The following is a 21,735-nucleotide window of genomic DNA, read 5'->3' as shown; positions in this document are numbered from 1 at the left end:
GGTGGGGGATGAGGAGGCCAGGGCATCCTCTCCCCCGGCCCTGAAAGATCTCCCTCTCGGGGGACCATTCAGCCTGGCTCTGAGCGAGCGCTCAGCAGACGGTGCGGGGCAGACCCTGGGGAGGCGCTCCACGCCACTGTGCCTCAGTGTACCCTTCTGTAAAATGGGGCAGTGCTGGCCGCTCAGGCAGCTCTTCAGCTTAAATACGTGCCTCCCAGAGCCCATGTGCGCTGAGGCTCCTGGGGCTCCAAGCGTCCAGGGAGCCGGGCCCAGGGGTGGGTGCTCAAGGCCTGGGGGGGAACCAGAGAAGCCCCAGTTCCCTGGGGAGGGGTGTGACTACAGCAGGTTTCCCGCCCGAGCATGTTCTTGGGCAAGACCCCTCACGAACTACAGTCCCTCTCCTTAAAGCCCCAATAGCTGGGCTTGGGAAGGGGTCCTGGGGACCACCGCTCCCATTCCTCCTTCCCAGTGGCTAGTGGGGGAGATGGGAGGCCACAGGGTCTGGGGTTAGCAGAGTCCAGCTAAAGCCTTCTCACCCAGAACCCACGGGGCCAAGCGGCCTCTCAGGGAAGCCCCACATAGCGCGGGGAACACGCACCCTCCCCAAGGCCAGGAAGCCTCCCCGCAGTGGGCGGCTGCAGCTGGTTATTGTGTCCCCAGGGAGGCCCTGCCAGCTGCAACTCCATGCCTCGGGGTCCCCCTGCAGCTCCACGCCCCCGGGGTCCCCCCGTCACACAGGACAGACACTGCAGCTGGTGTGAGCAGTTGGCCCCTGTGGGCTTTGCCAGGGGCCACATCACCTGAAAATTCGGTCTTTTTGTTCCCAGGTCCACAGGTTGTGGGGTGCCCCAGTCTGCCTCCTGGGGGGTGGGGGGCATGTCCTGGCCCCAGCCTGGACTGGACAGTGTCCACAACCTCCAGCCACAGACACTGAGGCCACCGCTGCCGCCTGTGGGACCCTGTGGCCCCTGTGAACTCCTGGGTTCTGCCTGGCAGCAGGCGGGGGCTGGTCCATGAGTGACCCACACAGGGACCGGCAGGGCCAAGAGCAAGGGATCGAGGTCCCCCCGCCCCGGGAGGGTGTGTGGTTGAGGCTCCCGGAGCAGGTGACATCCCCTCCTGGGAGGGCCAACAGAACCCAGAGGAAGGGGCATTGCTCTGGGGGTGAAGGCTGCCCAGGGGAGGGAGGAAGGCGTGATGTGCCATGGGGCTGGCCTGGCGGCCGGCGATGGATTCCTAATTCAGCCGGAGCCTGTGGAGTCAGCCTTGTTTATTCTTGGCAGGAAGGCTGGTCCTGGGGGGTGGGGGCAGGGGGAGTAAAGCCTTTTCAAAAAATAATAATAATAAAAACGCTCATTTAGAAGGCTCCCAAGACGTGCTGAACTCCAAAAGGGTCCTGGAAAAAATGCTGAGAAGGTTTAAGTGTAAATGGACCCAAAACACCATAATTAAATTTCCCTTAAATTTACCAGAGTTTGGGGTCAAAGAAAAAATAAAACTTAGGGAAAATACACTTGAGGTTTCAGGCAAATGCCAAGTGCTTAGGAAAATAGATTACTGAGCTGCTCAGCGGCTACCGGCCTGGCCCCCGCCAGCCCTGGGAGCTGTGGAGGCCTTAACCCCTCCTTGGCCAGCAGTGGGTCCTTCTCCACCGTCCTCCTTCCCCAGCCCACTCCCCTGGGGGCCACCCCTACACCCGGGCTGGCCCTCCCCAGCCAGACTCTCCCCCAACCAGCACCTCCTGCCCTTGTGCACTTTGAGGCAGCCTTCTGTGCCAGGCTCCAGTACGGGGTTGAGGGATGGACCTCCCCTAGCCCCCTCCGCTCCCCCTAGCTGGGGTGGCACCCAGGAGAAGCCTGAGCTTTGCCCACCCCCCGCCCTGTCACTCTCCTGTGTCTACAGACAGCACTGCTCTTTTATTGCTCATCTGGGAGCAACCACATTTTCCAAACCTGAAGTCAGGATTTGAGGTCTAGTGGTCAGAGTGAACCAAGGGGCACAAGGCCGGAATGTTTGCACTGGGGCTGTCAGCGCACATCCGAGAAGACAGCCTCCGACAGCACATGATTCACAGTGTTGCCCTTTTTGCTCAGCCTGCCAGGAAGCTCGGAGCTAAAATTAAGGACCTTGTACAACAGTTAGTGTTGGCCAGCGGACCTTGGAATTTCTCCACTTCTCCATGTTCTTTAACATCTCTGCTATAATGAGCAAGTCAACTGTGCTTTTTATTTTCTGAGAATGAATTTAAAAGGCAGAAATTACCCACAATCTACAACAGGGCTTCTCTGGTGGCTCAGACGGTAAAGAATCTGCCTGCAGTGCAGGAGACCACGTTTGATCCCTGGGTTGGGAAGATCCCCTGGAGAAGGGAATGGCTGCCCACTCCATTATTCTTGCCTGGAGGAGTCCATGGACAGAGGAGCCTGGCGGGCTGCAGTCCACGGGTCACATAGAGTCGGACGTGACTGAGCGGCTTTCACAGCAGTCACCACCTCTCTCAAATCTGCTTGCTTTTCCTTGGGGGAGGGACCTGGTTCAGAACAGCTCGGCAGGGCGTCCCAGGGGCCCCCTCCCCGTCCCTTGTTGACCTGCTCTGAGTCCTCAGCAGGCAGGAGTGGCAGTGACTTCCCGAGATGGTGGGGACGTGTGCTGGGAGGAGGGGGGAGCTTGGAGACTGAGCCGCCCCTGCGGGGGGTCCCCCAAGCCTCCTGGAAGAGGTGGGCTGGGCACTGAACACCTGAAGTCGCCCCGGGGCCTCAGTCTCCCCCAGCCCAGCCCCGAGCCCATGGCAGCCCCTCCCTGGGCCTGAGTCCCTCAGGAGGCTGAGCGGGAGGCTCTGGCTGGGGGTCCCCTATCCTGAGCCCCTGGCTTAGCGCTGGCCTTGACGGGTGCCCGTTGGGCACCGCGGCGGCTGCAGCGGGCAGCAGCACTGTAGATGCAGGCGGGGCAGAGGCTGAAACTCCCCCGAGCTGAGTGCACCTTGGCGCCATGAACCCAGTGTGGGCCCAGGCCGGGCGGGGCGGTGAGGAGGGGCGGGGGGGGATGCTGACAGCCCGCTGGGGTCCGCACCCGGGGCCCAGGGCGGCCTGCTCACCCGCACAAGCCCCAGCACGCAGGGCCGCCCAGCTCTGACTCACCCACCAGGCTGGGCTGGGCTGGGCCCGGCTGCCCTCAGCCTCCACACCCACCTTCCTTCCCCGTGCTGTGGGCCCTGGGAGGTGGGGTCAGTGTTTGGAGAGGGGAGCGGGCAGGGAGGGGTCAACTGTAAGCCCTGGGCTCCAGGGGGCCTGGGGAGCACCCACCACATGGGGTGCTGGGAAGACTCAGCCCGGCGGAGCTGCAGGGGGTCTCAGAGGAGATGCCCCGTCAGCGGGCTGTGATGAAACCCTGGCTACCAGGGGCATTGCCCACCCCAGGGGAACCAGCACAGGGGCCTGTGAACCACGGGCCCGCCCGCCGTCTCGGGAAGGCCCCATGGGACAGCTTGCTCCAGCTGAACGTGCTGACTTGGAAACAATAATTGTGAACAAATAAAATTATTTTGTCAAGAATATTAAAAATGCCTTCGAGCAGTGTCCTCCCCTGGTGGCAAGGGTGGGGCCAAGTGGGCAGCAACTCCTCCGGGGCTGCAAGAGGCAGTGTCAGACCCTCTGGAAGCAATCTGGCAGAGTCCGCTGCCAAGAGCCGTGAAAATGCTCCTGAACCCTGACCCAGATGCCACCCTACGGTGCCGCTGGAGACAGGCTGCAGTGGAGGGACCACTTCAAACCGTGGGCAGCACCAAAGAGACCAGCCACCGTGGGGGGAGGGTGTGTGGCGAGGGGCAGGATGGGGCCTCCAAAAGGGAGATCCACTCCTGGAGCCTGGGAATGCAGCCTTATTTGGAAAAAGAGTCTTGCAGTCGTTAAATTAAGCTCATGAGATCAAGAGATCAGCCTGGATGATCTGCGTGGCCCTACATCCAAAGACAAGTGTCCTTATATAACAGAAGAAAAACCACGTGGCTATGGAGGGAGACACTGGGGTGGATGCAGCCACAAGCCAAGGACAGCCAGGAACCACCAGCGGCAGGAAGAGGCGGGAAGGGCCCTCCCCTAGAGTCTGAGATGGGGCTGGGGAATGTGTGGCAGGGGGACAGCCCCACCAACACCTTGATTTCAGACTGTTGGCCCCTAGAACTGGGAGATACTAAATTTCACTCAACCGGTTTGTGGGAATTTGTGCAGCAGCCCTGGGAAGGGAATCCAGGGTGTGAAGCACCCAGAGGTCAACCAGGGCCCTTCGCTGGAGGAAGTGGGGGCTCACGGCACACTCTGGGGGCACCGTGGGAGTGCCCTCTGCCCTCCTCTGCTAGCACTGCCCACCAGCCAGACCCACACGGACGTGGATGGTGCCCCTGCCCAGTCTGGGGGACGTGGGCTTGACCAGAGCCGGCAACCAAGGCGGCACACGGCAGAGGCGCTGATCTGTCTGGTGGGCACAGAGCAGTGGGCCCTTCTGTCAGCAAGTCCAAGCTCACGCTGCTCGCCGCGCGGCAGGCCAGTGAACCAGAGACAAGGTGTTGAGAGCCAGATGACTGAGGAGGTGGCAGACTAATGTCTCACAATAACTACCTTATTGGGGTCTGGATGCCAGCTTCTTTTACAGATCAGGGATGAGGGGAGGGGAGGAAACAAAGGAAAAAGTCCATGAACATTGCAAATACCTCCTAGAACAGCAAGCCTTAGGCAGGGTGATGTGTTGATTTCTTCCTCCCTGCCATCTGGAGGAAGGTGGACAGGGTTCTGAACCAAGGCACCTTTTAACAAGGAGAGGGGCAGGATTCTCTAAGGCAGGCCATTCTGTATGATTAAAATAAAAAGGAAAAAAGGAATGGAAAGCAAGTCAAAGAAATAGTTCCAACATAGAGTCAGACTTGACTTTTCCCTGTGACACTTCAGGGTCCCAAGGTCTAGCCCCAAAGGCTGGGGTGTCTCCAGGCTCACCTGGAACAGTGGGGTGGCCAGAGCAGCAGGTCAGAGACACTCTCCTCGACCAATTTGCTGATGAGCACACGGAGTCTGAGAAGCCAGAGGCACTTGGCTGGGGGACCCAGAGCCAGACCCAGGGGTCACCCTCTCCTGTCTGGCTCCTTTGGGTTCCTCCTGCCTTACTTGCCCCAGGTCCCTCTCCCCCCACTCCAGGCATCTCAGGCTTTGCCACCAGCCCCCCACCGCGGCCTTCCTCAGAGCCCCAGAGTTGGGGTCCTGCACCCAGGGCCATCCAGTCCCCTCTCTCCATTCTCATGCGCAGCAAGCACCCTGTCTCCAAACTTCTCCCTGGGGTGGAGTGTGCCTGGGTGAGCCTCTCTGGCCAGTAACTCAGGCAGCTGAGCTCTGCGCGAATGCAGCAGGCGCTTCATAAATGCAGCACCAGGCCCCCCAGCTCCCGGGAGTGCAGGCCCCTAGCATCCCAACCCCAGGCGGGCAGGCCGAACTGGCCTTGGTCCCGGGCTTTCCGGGCTGCTCACGCCCGCCCCGGGGCCTAGCCTGTGCGGTGAAGCCTCCCTGGCAAGTCTCACCCGCAGAGACCACCCCTCTCTACGTCCCCTCCCCACCCAGCCTTCCCCGGGCCTGAGCCCCTGGTCAGCGGCCCGCTAGTCACCGGGACAGCACGCTGTGCAAAGAGAAATCGCGCTCGGCCTCTCTGTGCGCCGGCCCGGCGCGGGGGGGCCCGACGGTGCGACTGGGGGCCTCGCGGAGGAGCGGGCTCCCACGCCCTCCGAGACCGCCGGGCGCCCCCGCCCCGCCCCGCCCCGCCCCCTCTAATCCCCTCGGCGGGCAGGGGCTAGGCCGGCCGCGGCCCCGCCCCCGGACCGCCCCAGGGGAGGGGCGTGTCCCCGCGCCCTGCGAGCCGGGGCGGGCGTGGCCGGGGCGGGGCGGGGCGGGAGCGGGCCGGCCCCCACTGGCTGCCGCGCGCCCGGCCGCCCGGGCTCAGTGCGCGGTGGCGGCGGCGGCGGCGCGGGCAGCTGACGCCGCGCGGTCCAGCTCGGCCGGGCGCACCGAGCACTGAGCCCGGGCGGACGGCCGGAGGGACGAGGCGCAGGCGCTGGGCCGGCGCGCGGCGGGCGCGATCCAGAGCCGCGCTCAGCGAGTCGGGCGCCCGGGGCCGCCAGGTCGGTGCGTGGGGACCCGGCGGGCGCGAGGGGTCCGGAGCGCGCGGCGGGCTCGGATCCCAATTGGTGTCTGCGGCGGGGCCCGGCCGGGGCGCGGGCTTCCCGCTCTGGAAAGTTTGCCGCCGCCGCCGCCGCCCTGGGAGGGCTCTGCAGCAGCCAGGGAGGGAAGGGGGAGGAGGGACCGCGGTGGGGAGGCGGCGGCCGGCGCCAGGCGGCCCGGGAGCCCTGGGCGGCGGCGGCGGCGGGCGGGCGGGCGGGGCGGCCGGGGATCGGAGGGGCCGGGGCGCAGGAGCCCGGCCACCGCCGCCTCCGCCCCTGCGCTCCCCGGCCCGCCCGCTTAACGAGTTGCCTGCTTCCTCCCGCAGACTCCGCAACGGCGCCCTCCTCCCGCCGGTGCTAGAGCCGGGCCATGGGGGGCAGCATGCTGGCGCGCGCCGCCTGAGGACGCCGCACCCCCCGCCCCCGCGATGGGCGCCCCGGCTAGCGTCCTCGCGTTTTGCGTGGCAGTGGCGGTCATGACCGGCGCAGTCCTCGGTTCCCCGGGCGTGGAGCCCCGCGTCGCGCGGAGAGCGGCAGGTACGCGGGGACCCGGCGGGCGGCGGCGGCGGGGCCGGGGAACGGGCGCCGAGGTGGGTGTGGGGCGTTGGATGTTTGAGTGGGCCCCAGGGCGCGCTCTGCTCTGGCATCGCGGGGCCGGCGTCCGGGTTTCTGCCGCCCGCCCTCCCCGGGGATCGGGGCCAGAGCTGGCGCGGCAGTTTGTGGGGCGCCTGGAGCCGCAGGGCTGCCACCCAAGTACGAGGCTGTGGCGGCGAGCTGGGCACCGCGGTGGCATCCGCGCTCCCCGCCCCCCGCGGCTCCCCAGCCGGGCGCAGCCTGCCCCCCGGCGCGGTCGGGAGGGCTTGGGGGCTGCGTTTCCACGATTCCCATTGTTCTGCGGGGTCCGAACTGACAGAAAGTTCCTGCTGTTGATGCCCCTGCCCCAGCCCCCTTCGGGCCCCAGTTCATGGCCAGCTGCAGCCAAAGCAGACTCTGGACTTTGAAGGGAGGGTATGAAAGTGCGTCAGCCCGCGGCTGGGCCCCAGCCCCTCAGTGGCCTGCACGACCAGGTGACACCTTCTAGTGCCTCCGTTCCCCTCCTCCCAGCTCTCACACTCCGGGAGTTAAGATAACTGTTACCCTGGGGCGCGCGCCGAGCGCCAGGCCGGGCTGGAAAGTGGTTAGCGCGAATGCCCGAGCGGCGTGGGGCTGTGGTCCCCCTCTGGCGACCAAGGTTCGGCGGGACGTCGAGGGTCGGCAAGAAGGGCCCGTGGGCGCGGGCAGCAGAGGGTATGGAGCGCGTCTTGGCGCGGGACCGCGCCCCTCACACGCGCCGGGCCCCCCGAGGTGCAAGCGCGCACCGCCCCCCGGCCGAGCGCTCCGTGTGCCCACCCCCGGCACGCGCTCTGCCAGGCTCCCGGTGGCCGCCGGGCAGAGAGGGGAGGCCCGGGGGGCGGCCGTAGGGAGCCCGCCCCTCTGGAGACCGACGACTTTGGGGCGCTGGAGAGGGTCGGCGCGTGCGAGGGGCTGCGCGCACCCCCGTCCCCGGCCGGGCGGCCGCGCGGAGGGAGGCCTTCGCCCGGTGAGCTCACGCCCCACCCGGGCGGGACCCGAACAGCCGCTCCTTTGTACCTCGGCGCGGCCACAGACGCGCATTGATGGCGGCCCGGCCTCGCGGGGAGGTGTGAGCCGGGCGGCTGCGGGCGCGCGGTGCCAGGGAGGCGGCGGCCGCGGGCTGGACGCAGGCAGATGGCGGCCCGCCCCTCCCCGCGCCCCCCGCGCCCCTTCCTGCGGCGGCGGCGGCGGCGGCCTCCCGGAACAATGTCATTTTTTTATGAATGAAAGTGGGCCCTGCGCTTGAATGTGCGTGTCATTCAGCGGCGTGACAGAGGCCGTCGGGAGGTCAGCGCGCGCTTTTAGCGCCTGCTAGGGCGGCCCCCGCTTCCAGGGGCGCCGAATAGGCGGCCGCGGGGAGGGGGGGCTGAATTAGCATTCGCATTCAGATAAAGATATTACTCCCTACGGCTGGGGAATGTCAACTAGCCCCGGGGGAGGGGCGGGGGGCGGGGCCCAGGCCTCCTGGATCCCCTGCGGCGCAGAGTGGGGTGGGGGGGGATGGGCAGCGGGTCCCCCAACCCCCACGCCGCCTTAAGGGACTGCTGGCGTCCCCACCAGATGCGGGCGTGGGGTAGAAAGACCGAGGACCGGGCCGGCCTCCGCAGGAAAGTTGGCGAAACAGGTAGCCAGTTGAAAGATCAATAAACTTAATCCGGTTCCTGAAAGAGCTGCAGAGCCCTCGTGAAATTTACAAAGGTCCCAGCCTGGCTCTCTCCCAGGGAGCGTAAGTTATGGCGCCGGAGCTGGCAGAGGTCAAGGACAGTGGAGGAGGTGTCCACAGCAGGACCGCCCGGCCACCCCAGCAGCTTCCCCTCCACGTGGAGCCACGTTCTCAGTGAGGGCCTGGGTAGGGGCCCCTACCCGGTGGGGAGGTTGCAGGGGACCCACCCGGCCAGGACGGGTCCCTGGGGGCGCAGGCCACGTCTAGGAAGGCCCTGGTGGCAGCCTCCCCTGCCTGCTCCTCAGCAGGGCTGGACTTTGAGCCCCACAGGCCTCTGGGTGGTTCATTAACCTGGGCTGAGCCCGAGCCTGGACTTCTGGCCTCTGAGCGCCTGCATCGAGCTGGGGAACGTCCCCGCCCTCCCCCGCAAGCCCTCAAGTCCCACTTGGGGCCCTATCTGTGGCCCGGCACACCCCATTTTACAGTTGGGCCCAGAGAGGAGCCAGGGTCTCATTGAGGAGGTGGGGACGCAGTGCCCAGGCAGCGGTTTGGGGGCGGGGGTGGCCTGGCTGGCCCGAGTGATTTACAAGTGAACGCAGGCTTGTGGTGAGCCTCTTTGGGGGGGGCGGGTCCTTAACCCCAGGCCCTGCTGGGCTCCGAGGGACTGGCTGCCTGCCCCAGGTCCGGGTGCTTGCCCGCAGCCTCAGTTTCCTTGCCCATCCAGGAGTCCTGGTGGCCAGTTGTAGGAGGATTAGGCTGGATAATCCTGTAAACCCTCATTAGCCTCCGAATTAGTCAGGCCTCCGAATCCCACCCCTTTCTTTTTCTAACTTTGTTACCAAACCTTTCAGATTCTTTCCGGGTGGGGTGGGAGGAAGGCCCCGACTTCAGGGTCCTTGTGGGGCACCCTCCGGGATGCTTAAAGCACGTACCTGGCGGCAGAGAGCCTCACGTGTCCAGGGCCGGAGGGCTCTTCTCTTCCAGCGGCTCCAGGGGGTTCCTTTGAGTGGGGTGTGAATTCGATCCTTGTTCTCCTGGTCTCCCCTGACCCGGGCACACCCCCATGCATTGAGGGGGCCTCAGCTGTAGTGAATGAGTGAACCGTAGCATGTGAGTTTGAGCAAACTCCAGGAGATGGTGAAGGACAGAGGAGCCTGACGTGCTGCAGTCCTTGGGGTCGCAAAGAGTCAGACAGGAGTGAGCAACTGAACAACGTAGTGACTCCAAGCCTGCAGTGACCCCGAACCAGGAGCACGTCCCCCCAGCAGAGGTCTCTGCCTTCCCCACAGACGGGCTCCGGTTCTGGTCGGGTGGACAGCAGCCCTGGGGCGGAGTCCCCCTGCTTGGGTGGTCTCCCTGTTCTGACAGTGCGGGATACTGAGTCACGGGTGGGGGATTCTGGGCCTGGGAGACAGGGCCAGAGGAGGGCCTGGCGTGGCTCCTCCAGGGCACGGTACCCCTTGGCGCCCCTCACTGAGCTTAGGCTTTGGGGGTGCAGGCGGGAGCAGGTGCTGTGGACCCTCGGGGACAGATGCTGGCACGTGGCACTCGGGCACCCACCAGGCACAGAGGACATTTGTTGTATACCAGGTGTGGCCCCGGTGGCTATCTGGGTGTGGGAGGACCCCCTTGTGTGGCTCAAGGAAGGCTTTTCCCGAGGCCCCTGGGGATAGGAGGCTGAGCAGTCCACGGCATGTGGCCCCCCCACCCCCGAGGTAGAGCGCCCCCTGCACCCTGTCCATCACTGTCTCCCTGCCTGACCACCCTCTTGGCCCTTCCTGGTCTCCCCGGGGCCCTCCTGGGGCAGGGCAGGCCCGGTGGACTGGACCTGCAGGAAGCAGTGATGCCTCTGCTCTCCCCACCTGGGTCTGCGGCCATCTGGTGGGGCAGGGTGGTGGGCAGGTCAGAGGTCGGCCGTCGGCCGGGTCCAGGCCCCACCTCTCCCCACCCCGCCACCGGTGATGGCTGCAGGCCTGAGTCTGGCCTGGGGTCGGTTCTGAGTCCTTCCAGCCCCTGCTGGACCGGGTTGAAGCGGATACTTGTGCGGGTGGCTTGACCTGCCGTCGCCTCCCAGACCAAACCGGAACCAACCACTGTTGCCCTTGGGCTGGGGCCTGAGGCTGAGGTGGCCACAGCTAGCCTGTTCTTGGCCTTCTGGGGGGCCTCAGCTGACTCCTAGCCCTGGGTGGTCCCCACATGATACCGTGGCTGGGACTGGGGGCTGCCTGTCAGGCTGGGAGCCCCTCACTGGGGGCCCAGGGGACGCAGACACCGTGGACGGTTGAGGGAGCCCCCTGGTGGGCCCTGAGCTGGTGGACCTCCTGAGGTGGGCAGGCTGAGCGGGGCCTGTCTGGGGAGCTGGCGTGGCCAGAGTGGGCAGCTGGGCCTCGAATCTAGGCCATGCATCGGCAGAATGACAAGTAAGGGTGCGGCGAATCCAGCTGGGTCTGCGCGGTGGGACCACCCAGCCCTGTCCCGGGCCCGAAGCCCAGGCTACCAGGCATTGTCTGCCCCTGGCAGGGAGACCTGGGCAGGCGGTCAGCCCCTGGGTCTCAGGCCTTGTGGGCCCCTTGGGATCTGGGCGGGCAATGGGCAGCGGGAGGGCCCAGGGGCCTAGCGGACATCTGCAAGGACCCTCCAGCCCAGCTTCTTGGCACTTGCGGGGGAGGTGGGCCAGGGCTGCCTGCCTGGCCTGGGGGCCCTCCGCCAGCCGAGCCCGGAGCCCTCCTCCTCCTCCCACCCGTGTCCCTGTCTGTAACGTGGGGTCCTCGGTCCCCTCACCCCACCAACCATACCCGTGCGTGCATGGGTGCGTGCACACCACACGTGCATGCATTGCTGACCCCTTTCCTGGTGCTCACTGCTGAGGCTAGTTTAGGTCTAAGGTGCTCCCTTCCAAGTCCACATGTAGGCTGTCTCAGCCCCAGCCGTTCTGGGAAGTTTGGGGTGCTCTGTCGTATGCTGGGCAGTATCTGTTCTCAGGTCCCGGGGTGGGTGGCACCCCCTCCTGGGATGAGTGGCCTTGTCCCTTCCCCGTGTCATCCCCACCTGACGTCCCCACGAGGCACGCGCGCACCCACCTCCCACGGTGCTGCTGCCCGTGAGGTCACTGTGGATCTTAAACATTTCCAAGTGGTTGGAAAAAAAGCAGGAGAAATGCTTCACGACAGTCTGGAGTGTCCCGTGTCCACGTGTTTGACTGGTGTGGCCCCCCCACCCGTCTCCTTGCGTTGCCAACATAGGAGAGTCGGCCCTGGCACCTATGGGACGGCTGGCAGGACCGCCTCCCCGGTCCCTGCCTCCAGGCCCCAGACGGCCCGGCACGTCCAGTGCTGCGTGGGGACACCCGCCTCACACCCCCATCTCGCCCGCAGAGGTCCCAGGCCCCGAGCCCAGCCCGCAGGAGCGGGCCTTTGGCAGTGGGGACACCGTGGAGCTGAGCTGCCGCTTGCCGGCGGGGGCGCCCACGGAGCCCACCATCTGGGTGAAGGACGGTGTGGGCCTGGCACCCTCGGACCGCGTCCTGGTGGGGCCGCAGAGGCTACAGGTGCTCAACGCCTCCCACGAGGACGCCGGGGCCTACAGCTGCCGCCAGCGCCTCTCCCAGCGGGTGCTGTGCCTCTTCAACGTGCGCGTGACAGGTAGTGGCCAGGGCGCGGTGCTCCCAGTGGGGGGAGGCGCGGGGAAGCCCGGCCCAGGGAGGGCCCTGCCTGGCTGCAGGCCGCTTCCCACATCGCCCTCTCGCCTGCCTTACAGACGCCCCGTCCTCGGGGGACGACGAAGATGAGGACGACGAGGCCGAGGACACAGGTGAGACCAGGCTTCAGGCGCGTGGGGCTGCCCGGGTGGGGACCTGCCTTCCCACCGGGGCCCAGCCCCGCCCACCCCAGGCACTGGGCCCCTGCTCGGCAGGCAGGCGTGAGACCGGGGCCGGGGGACCACCTCTGCGGGGTTCTGCCTGTGTGGGGCGGTGGGTGCCCACCCCTGGGCTCTGGGGCAGGTGAGGGGTGGGGTGAACACTGCTGCAGGGCCAGGGGCCGGGGCTCCGGGAGCAGCTGGGGGGCTGGCGTGGCCAGGGCTGGGGGAGCGAGGCTTGTGGTCACTCCCACGTGCGTGTGAACCAGGGCAGGGGCAGCAGTCAGGGGCTCAGGCAAACAGGAGGCACCTGGGATAGCCTAGGCAGGAGAAAGGGGGTGGCCGTGGGTGTTGGGGTATCTCTGGGTGTTGGGCTGTCTGGGTGTCAGGGTGGCCGTGGGTGTCAGGGTGTCTGTGGGTGTCCGTGGGTGTCAGGGTGTCTATGGGTGTCGGGTGTCAGGTTGGCCGTGGGTGTCAGGCGCAGGCGCATTTACAGGGAAGGGGCTGCCCGCGGTGGTTCCTGGTGGCAGCCTGTGGGTGACAGTGCCCAGGTACCTGGGCCTGGAACAGCAAGCAGCCGGGGGCTTTGCCTGCTGTGGAGCGGCCGGTCTGGGGAGGTGGGCTGTCTGCTTTTGGAGGAGCTGAGTTTGCAACGCCATGAGATGCGGGGCGGGGATGAGGGGACCCAGCGGGCGCCCTGTCCGTCTTCTCCCTCCGCCCCTGTGGGTCCCGCCCACTCTGGCGGGTGGGTGGTCTTCAGCCGTGGCCGCAGCACACCCAGCGGGCCGCTGGTGGGGCTGCCTGCCTCCTGGGAGACGCCTGCCTGGCCTCCCCAGTCCAGCCCCAAAGGAGAAAAACCAGCTGGGCCGTGAGGGTGGGGTGAACAGTCCCGGAAAGCAGGGAGGGGAGCAGGACCTCCCGGAAGTCCTGTCACCCACGGGGCAGAGCGTGGCCCGGGGCCTCGCAGATGCCCACGGACTCCCGGCTGGTCACAGGGCTCCGGGTTCTCTGGGTGGCTGGGTGTTGCTCATCCATCGAGCTGGACTTCCTCACCTGTCGTGCCCTGGTCCCTCTGCCAGTCGGTGGGCCCTCCCCGACGGGCCTGCCTGGGTGGGTGGAGATCCCCGAGACACCTCTGCATCCTGGGTCATGGTGCGGCACCCTGGACCCCCCGACTGGAGCTGGCGTTTGAGGGAGGTGAGGGGACCTGGCTTTGGGTGTGCCCGGAAGTGGCATTCAGGCTACTGGAAGCTGCTCCAGCCCCGGGCGGGGGTCTTCAAAAGGCTGACATCCCCTCCGCAAGCGGGAAACAGGCTGGAGGAGGACAGGCAAGCCTCTACCCACCCCTACCCCGGTCACAGCCTTCCCTCCCCCGACAGCAGGGGCCCCTTACTGGACGCGGCCCGAGCGGATGGACAAGAAGCTGCTAGCGGTGCCGGCCGCCAACACGGTTCGCTTCCGCTGCCCGGCTGCTGGCAACCCCACGCCGTCCATCACCTGGCTGAAGAACGGCAAGGAGTTCCGGGGCGAGCACCGCATCGGGGGCATCAAGGTGGGCCCGCGGGGGGTGGGGGCGCGGGGGCCTTGGGGTGGGGGTGGGGGGCGCGGGGCCCGCCATCCGCTCACCGGTGTCCGCCTGCAGCTGCGGCACCAGCAGTGGAGCCTGGTCATGGAGAGCGTGGTGCCCTCGGACCGCGGCAACTACACTTGCGTCGTGGAGAACAAGTTCGGCAGAATCCAGCAGACCTACACCCTGGACGTGCTGGGTGAGGCCCCGGGCACGGGCGCGGGGGGTGGGCCCAGGCGTTGCGCGCAGGCCACCTCTGAAGCCCTCCCCGCCCCGCAGAGCGCTCTCCGCACCGCCCCATCCTACAGGCGGGGCTGCCCGCCAACCAGACCGCCGTGCTGGGCAGCGACGTGGAGTTCCACTGCAAGGTCTACAGCGACGCCCAGCCCCACATCCAGTGGCTGAAGCACGTGGAGGTGAACGGCAGCAAGGTGGGGCCCGACGGCACGCCCTACGTCACTGTGCTCAAGGTGGGCACCGCCGCCGGCTGGCCGGGCGGGGAGGGCGTCCCAGGCGGGAAGCCTGTCCGCCCGGGGTGGGAACACAGGCGCTGGGCCTGGGGAGATGCAGCAGGGTGGGCCCGGGGGGCGGGGTCTGTCCACAGCGGCCTGCAGACCCAGAGCGGGGCTCTCCGCCGCCTGCAGGCGCCTCCCTGGGCCCTCAGGGCAGGGCTGTGTCTGTTCAGTTCCCACGGACCCGGGGTGGGGGCCACCCCAGTTGGGGTGATTGCGACATCTGCCGCCCAAAGAGAAACATCTGTTAAAGACACACGATGGGGCTGAGAGACAGGACGGGAGTGCAGACTGGGGGTGGGGCGGTGCCCAGAGCTCTCAGGCCTGGCAGCGACACAGCTGGGACCCCAGGGGCGGGCGGCCCGAGCGCCCGGCGGAGGACCTCTCTGAGGGTCCGTGGGCAGTGGGGGTGCGTGACGGGCAGCTGTGTCCAGTGTGAGCACTGCGCCCGCCGCGAGGTGTCTCCACGCCTCCTCCAGGCAGCCCTCCTGGCTGTTCCTCGGTCCGGGTGAGGGCCAGCTCCTCGGCAGTCATGCCCGCGTGTCCGGCGGGGCCCCCGCGCCTGAGCCGGGTCTCTTGTCCCCGCAGTCGTGGATCAGTGAGAGTGCGGAGGCCGACGCGCGCCTCCGCCTGGCCAATGTGTCCGAGCGTGACGGGGGCGAGTACCTCTGTCGAGCCTCCAATTTCATAGGCGTGGCTGAGAAGGCCTTTTGGCTGCGTGTTCACGGGCCCCCAGCAGGTAACAGCTCTGTCCCACGCCTGCCTGGCACGCCGAGCTCCAGCTCTGATGCCCTGGCCCTGTGCCCACCTGCACGTCCCACCACTCCCGCCCCCTACCCCGGCTCACACTCTGCTCCCAGCGTGGCCGCCTCTGCACCTTGACCCCTCCCCCCCACCGCCCTCCGTTATGACCGCCTGCTCTGAGCCCCCATAGCCTGCGCTGACCCGCCTGCACCCCATGTGTGCCCCAGATGTCCGGGCCCGAGCGCTCACCTTCAGCTGCTCTAGCACGCGTGCCCTCTCTCTCTGTCTGTCCGTCTCTCTGTCCCCTCCTCTCTCTCTGGCCCCGGCTCCCACTGCTACTCACTTCTGCCCGGCCCTGCCGGCTGCCTGCTCCCCGACCCCCGCCTGCCCCCCTCCCCCGGTGCACGCTCACCCCGCCTGCTGTGCTGACAGCCAACATGTCTGGCTCACTTGGGACAGAGGACTCGCCGGTGGAGGGACTGGCTTCGGGCTCGGTGTGGACGCGCGGGGCAGAGGCCGCTCGGCCGCGGGGGCCGCGGTGGCGGTGGCGGCGTTTTCCTTGCAGCCTGGCCGGATCGGCGCCGAGTGGACTCTGGCTGCGGTGCCCGCGGGCGGCTCTTGGCGCTCTCCTATCGCGCTGTGTTCTCTCTTTGTAGACGGCGGGCGCTAACACCACCGACAAGGAGCTAGAGGTTCTATCCTTGCGCAATGTCACCTTTGAGGACGCGGGGGAGTACACGTGTCTGGCGGGCAATTCTATCGGGTTTTCCCATCACTCTGCGTGGCTGGTGGTGCTGCCAGGTACCAGCTTCTGCCGCTCTCGCTCTGTCCTCTGGGGGCTCGGGACGCGCCAGTGCCGCCGGGGAGGCCAGGGGACCGCAGAGCCCGCCGGCCGGCTTCCACACCCGGCCTGCGGGCAGAGTCCACCGGGCCCTATCTCGACCCAGACGGGCCTTCCCCCTCCACAGCGCCCCGGCCCAGCAGGGTCCCTGGCAGCTGACGTGGTGGCGCTGGCGTCTCCCGGGTGGCGGGTGAGGGTGCTGCTGGCTCTGCTGGGCTCTCTTCTCTCCTGGGTCTGTCTGCTCCTCGTGGCCTGTGCACTTCTGGCTGCTGAAGACTCAACGAGGCCTTGGCACTCCCCTTACCCCGCCAGGGGCGGGGCCTGTACCCTGTCCTGGCCCCCACCCCCACCATGCCCGCAGCTCCGGCCCTGGGCAAGGCGCAGGCTCCTGCGACGCTGGGCCAGGCCGCCGACTCCTGTGTCTTTGCAGCCGAGGAGGAGCTGGTGGAGGCCGGTGAGACTGGCGGTGTGTTTGCGGGCGTCCTCAGCTATGGGCTGGGCTTCCTCCTCTTCATCCTGGCCGTGGCCGCCGTGACGCTCTACCGCCTGAGGAGCCCACCCAAGAAGGGCCTGGGCTCGCCCGCAGTGCACAAGGTCTCCCGCTTCCCGCTCAAGCGACAGGTAACAGAAAGTAGATACCAGGTTCCGAGCCCGCCCGTGCCCTTGCCCGGCCCGCTGCCCCGGCCCCCAGGCGCGTCCCCTCTGTAGAGTCTGAGGACGTCGGGGTGTGGGCCGAGCCCTCCCCAGTCTTCACAGTCACCCCGCAGAGCTGGGTTACTCTGGTGCAAAATGTGTTAAAAACCTCCGCTCAGCACCACGCAGAAGTCAGGCCCCGCCCGGGCACGCAGTCTGTGGGCACTGCACTCCGGGTCCTGGCTGCCCGGCCCTGCGGCACCAACCTGCCCCTGCCGACCCAGCAGGTGTCCTTGGAGTCCAGTTCGTCTATGAGCTCCAACACGCCGCTGGTGCGCATCGCCCGGCTGTCTTCGGGCGAGGGCCCCACCCTGGCCAACGTCTCTGAGCTCGAGCTGCCCGCCGACCCCAAGTGGGAGCTGTCCCGGGCCCGGTCAGTGGTGTGCGCAGGCCTGGGACCCTGACCCGCTGGGGGATGTGGGGGCACAGAGGGTGGGGGTCCCATGGCGGGGAGGGGTTCCCACTTGGGCCTGACTGAAATCAGATGGGAGTCAGGCTGACTCCCTGATGAATATGGGGCTGGATGCCCCCTCTTGAGACGGATGAGGGGGGACCCACTCTCGGAAAAGTGACCTCACGGTCCAGAGGTCGCGGGGTAGTGTCCTTTATCACTATTAGCAGGGCTGCCGGGGCGAGTGTGGAGGGCTTCCTGGAGGCGGCGGCACTGACCTCAGGCTGCCTGGGATAGGACTTCAAGCAGGCTGGTGTGCTCATGGCCTCTCTGCTTCTGCTACCAGGCTGACCCTGGGCAAGCCTCTCGGGGAGGGCTGCTTCGGCCAGGTGGTCATGGCAGAGGCCATTGGCATCGACAAGGACCGAGCTGCCAAGCCCGTCACGGTGGCGGTGAAGATGCTGAAAGGTGATGGTTGGGTGGGGATGTGGCGAGGGGGCCCGTGCCAGGCTGGACGGCCTTGCCTGACTCCGCTGCCCATCCCCACACAGATGACGCCACGGATAAGGACTTATCGGACCTGGTGTCCGAGATGGAGATGATGAAGATGATCGGAAAACACAAGAACATTATCAACCTGCTGGGCGCCTGCACGCAGGGCGGTGAGAGCCGGGGCCTGCGGGCAGGGCGGGGGTCTGCAGGCGGGGCGGTGGGTGGGGCTTCATGCAGAGCGGTGGGCGTAGACTGCACTGGGGCGGTGAGGGCCGTGGGCGGGGCCTGCACGCAGACGCGGTGGGGGCGGGGCCGCGCGGGGGTGGGGCGGTGGGAGGCCCGCAGGGCGCCCCTCTGAGCCGCCCGCACCCCCAGGGCCCCTGTACGTGCTGGTGGAGTACGCGGCCAAGGGCAACCTGCGGGAATACCTAAGGGCGCGGCGGCCCCCGGGCACTGACTACTCCTTCGACACCTGCCGGCTGCCCGAGGAGCAGCTGACCTTCAAAGACCTGGTGTCCTGCGCCTACCAGGTGGCGCGGGGCATGGAGTACCTGGCCTCGCAGAAGGTGAGCGGGGCCAGGGGGTGGGGGGACAGGGAGCGGCGGTTGGAGAGGCCGTGGGACCGGCTCAAACCCGCGCCCTCCACCCCCAGTGCATCCATAGGGACCTGGCGGCCCGCAACGTGCTGGTGACCGAGGACAACGTGATGAAAATCGCCGACTTCGGCCTGGCCCGTGACGTGCACAACCTCGACTACTACAAGAAGACCACCAACGTGAGCTCAGCCCGGGGAGGTGGGGGCTCTTGAGCCAAGAGGGCGCCTGGCAGCCAACACGCCCCCTTCATCCCTCCAGGGTCGCCTGCCCGTGAAGTGGATGGCACCCGAGGCCTTGTTTGACCGCGTCTACACCCACCAAAGTGACGTGTATGTGGCCCCAAACTTGGCAGGGGCGTGGGCGGGGAGTGGAGCACAGGCCGCTGGGGGCAGGCACCCGGGAGGTCTTGGGCGCAGCCCCCTGGGCTGAGCCCTGTGCTCCGGTGGGGTCTGTTCCGGGGCTGACGCGGCCGTGCCCCCCACCACCCACAGCTGGTCCTTCGGGGTCTTGCTCTGGGAGATCTTCACGCTGGGGGGCTCGCCGTACCCCGGCATCCCCGTGGAGGAGCTCTTCAAGCTGCTGAAGGAAGGACACCGCATGGACAAGCCGGCCAACTGCACGCATGATCTGTGAGTGCGTTCCCGCCGCTGGGGAGGGGGAGGCCAGCCCCGAGGGCGGGGCGCTGGTGAGCGGAGGGCGGGGCCGACCTGCGTGTCCCCCAGGTACATGATCATGCGTGAGTGCTGGCACGCCGCGCCCTCGCAGAGGCCCACTTTCAAGCAGCTGGTGGAAGACCTGGACCGCGTTCTCACCGTGACGTCCACCGACGTGAGTGTGGGCCCGCCCCGCCCCGCCCCTCCCCGCGATGGCTCCCGTGCGGAGGGGCTGCCGCGCTGAACGCAGCCCACCTGCCACCCGCAGGAGTACCTGGACCTGTCAGTGCCCTTCGAGCAGTACTCGCCAGGCGGCCAGGACACCCCCAGCTCCGGCTCCTCGGGAGACGACTCCGTGTTCGCTCACGACCTGCTGCCCCCGGCCCCACCCGGCAGCGGGGGCTCGCGGACGTGAAGGGCCGCGGCCAGCTGGCCGAGCCCCCATCAATGTGAGAACAGACCCCAGCTGCCGCTGGCGTGCCGTGATCACCGGGTCCCGCTGGGTCCCGCCGGCCCGGGCCCAAGACCTGGAACGGGTGGACGGATGGACAGACAACGTCACGTGTGTGTGTGTGTGCGTGTGTGTGGGCGTGCGTGCACACACGCATGTGCTCTGGGGTCCCTGGGGTGTTCGCCCTGCTGTACGGTGACCTCCTGGCCACCTGGACGGGCAGCACCAGGGGACCAAACGTAGAATGTAAGGGGCTCCTCCCATGGGACCCCTCAGGACAGGCGCTGGGCCCCTCCCCGAGCTCCCTGCCCCGCCCGCAGTCCCCCACAGGGAGCCCCGGGGGGCTGGCCAGGCTCCGGTGTCCAGAGCGGGTTGAGGCCCCTCCAAGTGCCCAAGCTGAGCCTACAGGGAAGCCCCCATGTGGCGCACCTTCCCCCCAAGTGGCACCTTCTGCCTGGGGTGTTAGCAGCCCCCCCACCTCCAGGCCTCCCCACTCCCCACCCCGCCCCCCCAGAGACTGAAATTACGGGTACCTGAAGGCGGGAGCCTTTAACTTCTATCTGAAAGGTTTATTCCAGAAATGAGTGTACATTTATATAAATAGATGCTGTGTATATGATATACACATACATATATATATATAAATATCTATATGGGAAAAGGCAGGCCGGTACAACTGAGGCTCGGGACCCTGAGGGGGCAGGGGGCAGGGGGCAGGGGGCCCCTTAGCCAGGGGAGGCCCCCCGGGACTCGCTGTTGAGAAACCACGGAGTAGGGAGGGGCTTTTCTGTCCTTGGACCTGTATATTTGTAAAGCTATTTATCGACACCCAGAGCCGTGTCCCGTCGCTCCCCAGGGCCCTAGTGTTTAGCCAGCTGCATGGCAGAGGTTTAAGTTTTAACTTATTAACAGTGAAAAGGTTTATGCTTCGTTTAGGGGATTGCTGAGGGTGCCTCCAAGCCCGCACCCCAAGGCTGGAGCCAACCCCTGGGCACCCTAAAGGGTCATTAATAGTTTGAGATGATTCCATGAGGATATTTTATTCCCTTTGGCCTTCTTTTGCAGGAGAAGTAGATTTCTATAGGATTTTTCTCTAGGAGATTTATTTTTTTAGACTTCAAAGCAAGCTGGTATTTTCATACAATTTCTTCTAATTGCCATGTGTTCCAGGCAGGGAGGCAATTTCAGGGGGGGCCACCCCTGCATGCAGGTTCAGATGTTATTAGATGTTACAAGTTTATATATATCTATATATATAATTTATTGAGTTTTTACAAGATGTATTTGCTGTAGATTTAACACTTCTTACGCAATGCTTCTAGACTTTTATAGCCCGGACTGCTACCTTTCAAAGCTTGGGAGAGAAAGCCACAGATTCAGTTTTGTTACTTTTTGTACTGTTAATGGCCCTGAGTTTGGGCGGCTGTTCTCTGCTTGTCAGCAGGCTCAGGGTGGTCTCTGTTCTCAGGGACCCCAGCCTTGTGGGGGCCAAACCGGCAGATGTGCTTTCCAAAAAATAAACAGACACCTGGTTCAGATCCATGCTTTCTTGTCTCTCGTCCTGGGCTCCCAGGCAGCTCCCAGGTCCTCCCTGCAGGAGGGCGGGGTCCCTGGTTGCAGCAGGGGTGGGGGCCTCCAGACTGGACCGGCCACCTGGGTCTCACTCTCCAGGGCTTTCCAGCCCAGATCTCTGGCACAGGGGCCCGCCACTGGCATGGCAGAACCTTGAGATCACCGGTGGTCTTCACTGCCTTGGTCTGGGGTCTCCAGGGGCAGGGGATGCGGATGATGTGTTTGTGTGAAGGGGCAGTGAGGAGAGGCTGGGCCTGGCCATCCTGTTTGTCCCCAGCTCATGGTTTTCAGGAACTCTGGGGGATCACGTCCAGGTACTTGTTGCTGGTTCCAAGGCCCCCTGCCTCCACCCTGTCCCCTGTGCCTGCTTACCCAGTCAGCTGGGGAGAGGGAGGCTTCTAGGTGGGTGCCCTACCCCACCATGGGACCCCATGTAAACAAGGCCCCGGGCTTCGACAGTCTGCAGTCCTGGCCACACTCCTGCTCCTGGCTGGCTTCCCTCCCCATCCCAGGCCTGGCACCCCCTTGGGCCCCACCATCGCCCCCTACACAACCTCCGGCAGGCACTGTATGCCAATACTCTGGCTGGTCAGTCAGGGAGCTGAGGCCCAGTAACAGGATCTGGGCCCGCCTACTGCAGCGTTCAGAGCCTGAGGGAGGCAAGACAGCAGAACACCCATGCAGCAGTGGTGGGGATGAGTTTGGGAAAGCTTCCTGGAGGAGGCAACGGTGGTGCCCAGCGGGGAGGCTAGGGTGGCTTCAGGGACAGGTGGCCGTGTGGAGTCCCGTCCTGCCCGGAACTGAGCTCTGGCCAGGGCTGGCTGGCGCTACCCCATGCGCCCCTGCTTTGCGACCTGGTGCCCCTCTGTCCCTCATGTCCCACCATCTTGAGGGACAAAT

General features: G+C 66.1%; 1 protein-coding gene and 1 long non-coding RNA gene across 11 annotated transcripts; one reads left to right on the top strand and one right to left on the bottom strand.

Moving 5' to 3' along the window:
* Nucleotides 1–2,391: 2,391 nt before the first annotated feature.
* LOC122428027 lies at nucleotides 2,392–5,568 on the bottom strand. The gene is made up of 3 exons (XR_006265630.1): nucleotides 4,986–5,568; nucleotides 4,706–4,841; nucleotides 2,392–2,516 (listed from the first exon to the last, which is right to left on the bottom strand). It is a non-coding gene; the product is annotated as an uncharacterized LOC122428027 (long non-coding RNA).
* Nucleotides 5,569–5,961: 393 nt separating this feature from the next.
* On the top strand, nucleotides 5,962–20,801 carry FGFR3 (fibroblast growth factor receptor 3). Of its 10 annotated transcripts, none has more exons than XM_043447638.1 (18): nucleotides 5,962–6,154; nucleotides 6,520–6,730; nucleotides 11,843–12,109; nucleotides 12,225–12,278; nucleotides 13,706–13,875; nucleotides 13,966–14,089; nucleotides 14,170–14,360; nucleotides 14,991–15,141; nucleotides 16,418–16,608; nucleotides 16,908–17,053; nucleotides 17,418–17,539; nucleotides 17,623–17,733; nucleotides 17,939–18,129; nucleotides 18,216–18,338; nucleotides 18,418–18,488; nucleotides 18,651–18,788; nucleotides 18,882–18,987; nucleotides 19,081–20,801. In XM_043447638.1, exons 2-18 carry the CDS (start codon nucleotides 6,622–6,624, stop codon nucleotides 19,225–19,227), a joined length of 2,412 nt encoding a protein of 803 aa, XP_043303573.1. In that variant the 5' UTR covers nucleotides 5,962–6,154; nucleotides 6,520–6,621; the 3' UTR covers nucleotides 19,228–20,801. The 10 variants fall into 10 exon arrangements, with proteins under 10 accessions (XP_043303573.1, XP_043303568.1, XP_043303575.1 ...); XM_043447633.1 differs by having other exon boundaries at nucleotides 16,418–16,614; XM_043447640.1 differs by having other exon boundaries at nucleotides 13,703–13,875; nucleotides 14,170–14,321; nucleotides 16,418–16,614.
* Nucleotides 20,802–21,735: the final 934 nt, after the last annotated feature.

This window comes from Cervus canadensis, chromosome 26 (genome assembly GCF_019320065.1).
Source record: "Cervus canadensis isolate Bull #8, Minnesota chromosome 26, ASM1932006v1, whole genome shotgun sequence".
NCBI lineage: Eukaryota > Metazoa > Chordata > Mammalia > Artiodactyla > Cervidae > Cervus > Cervus canadensis.
The sequence above is the reverse complement of the archived record's forward strand: the minus strand, read 5'-3'. Positions and strand labels throughout refer to the sequence as shown.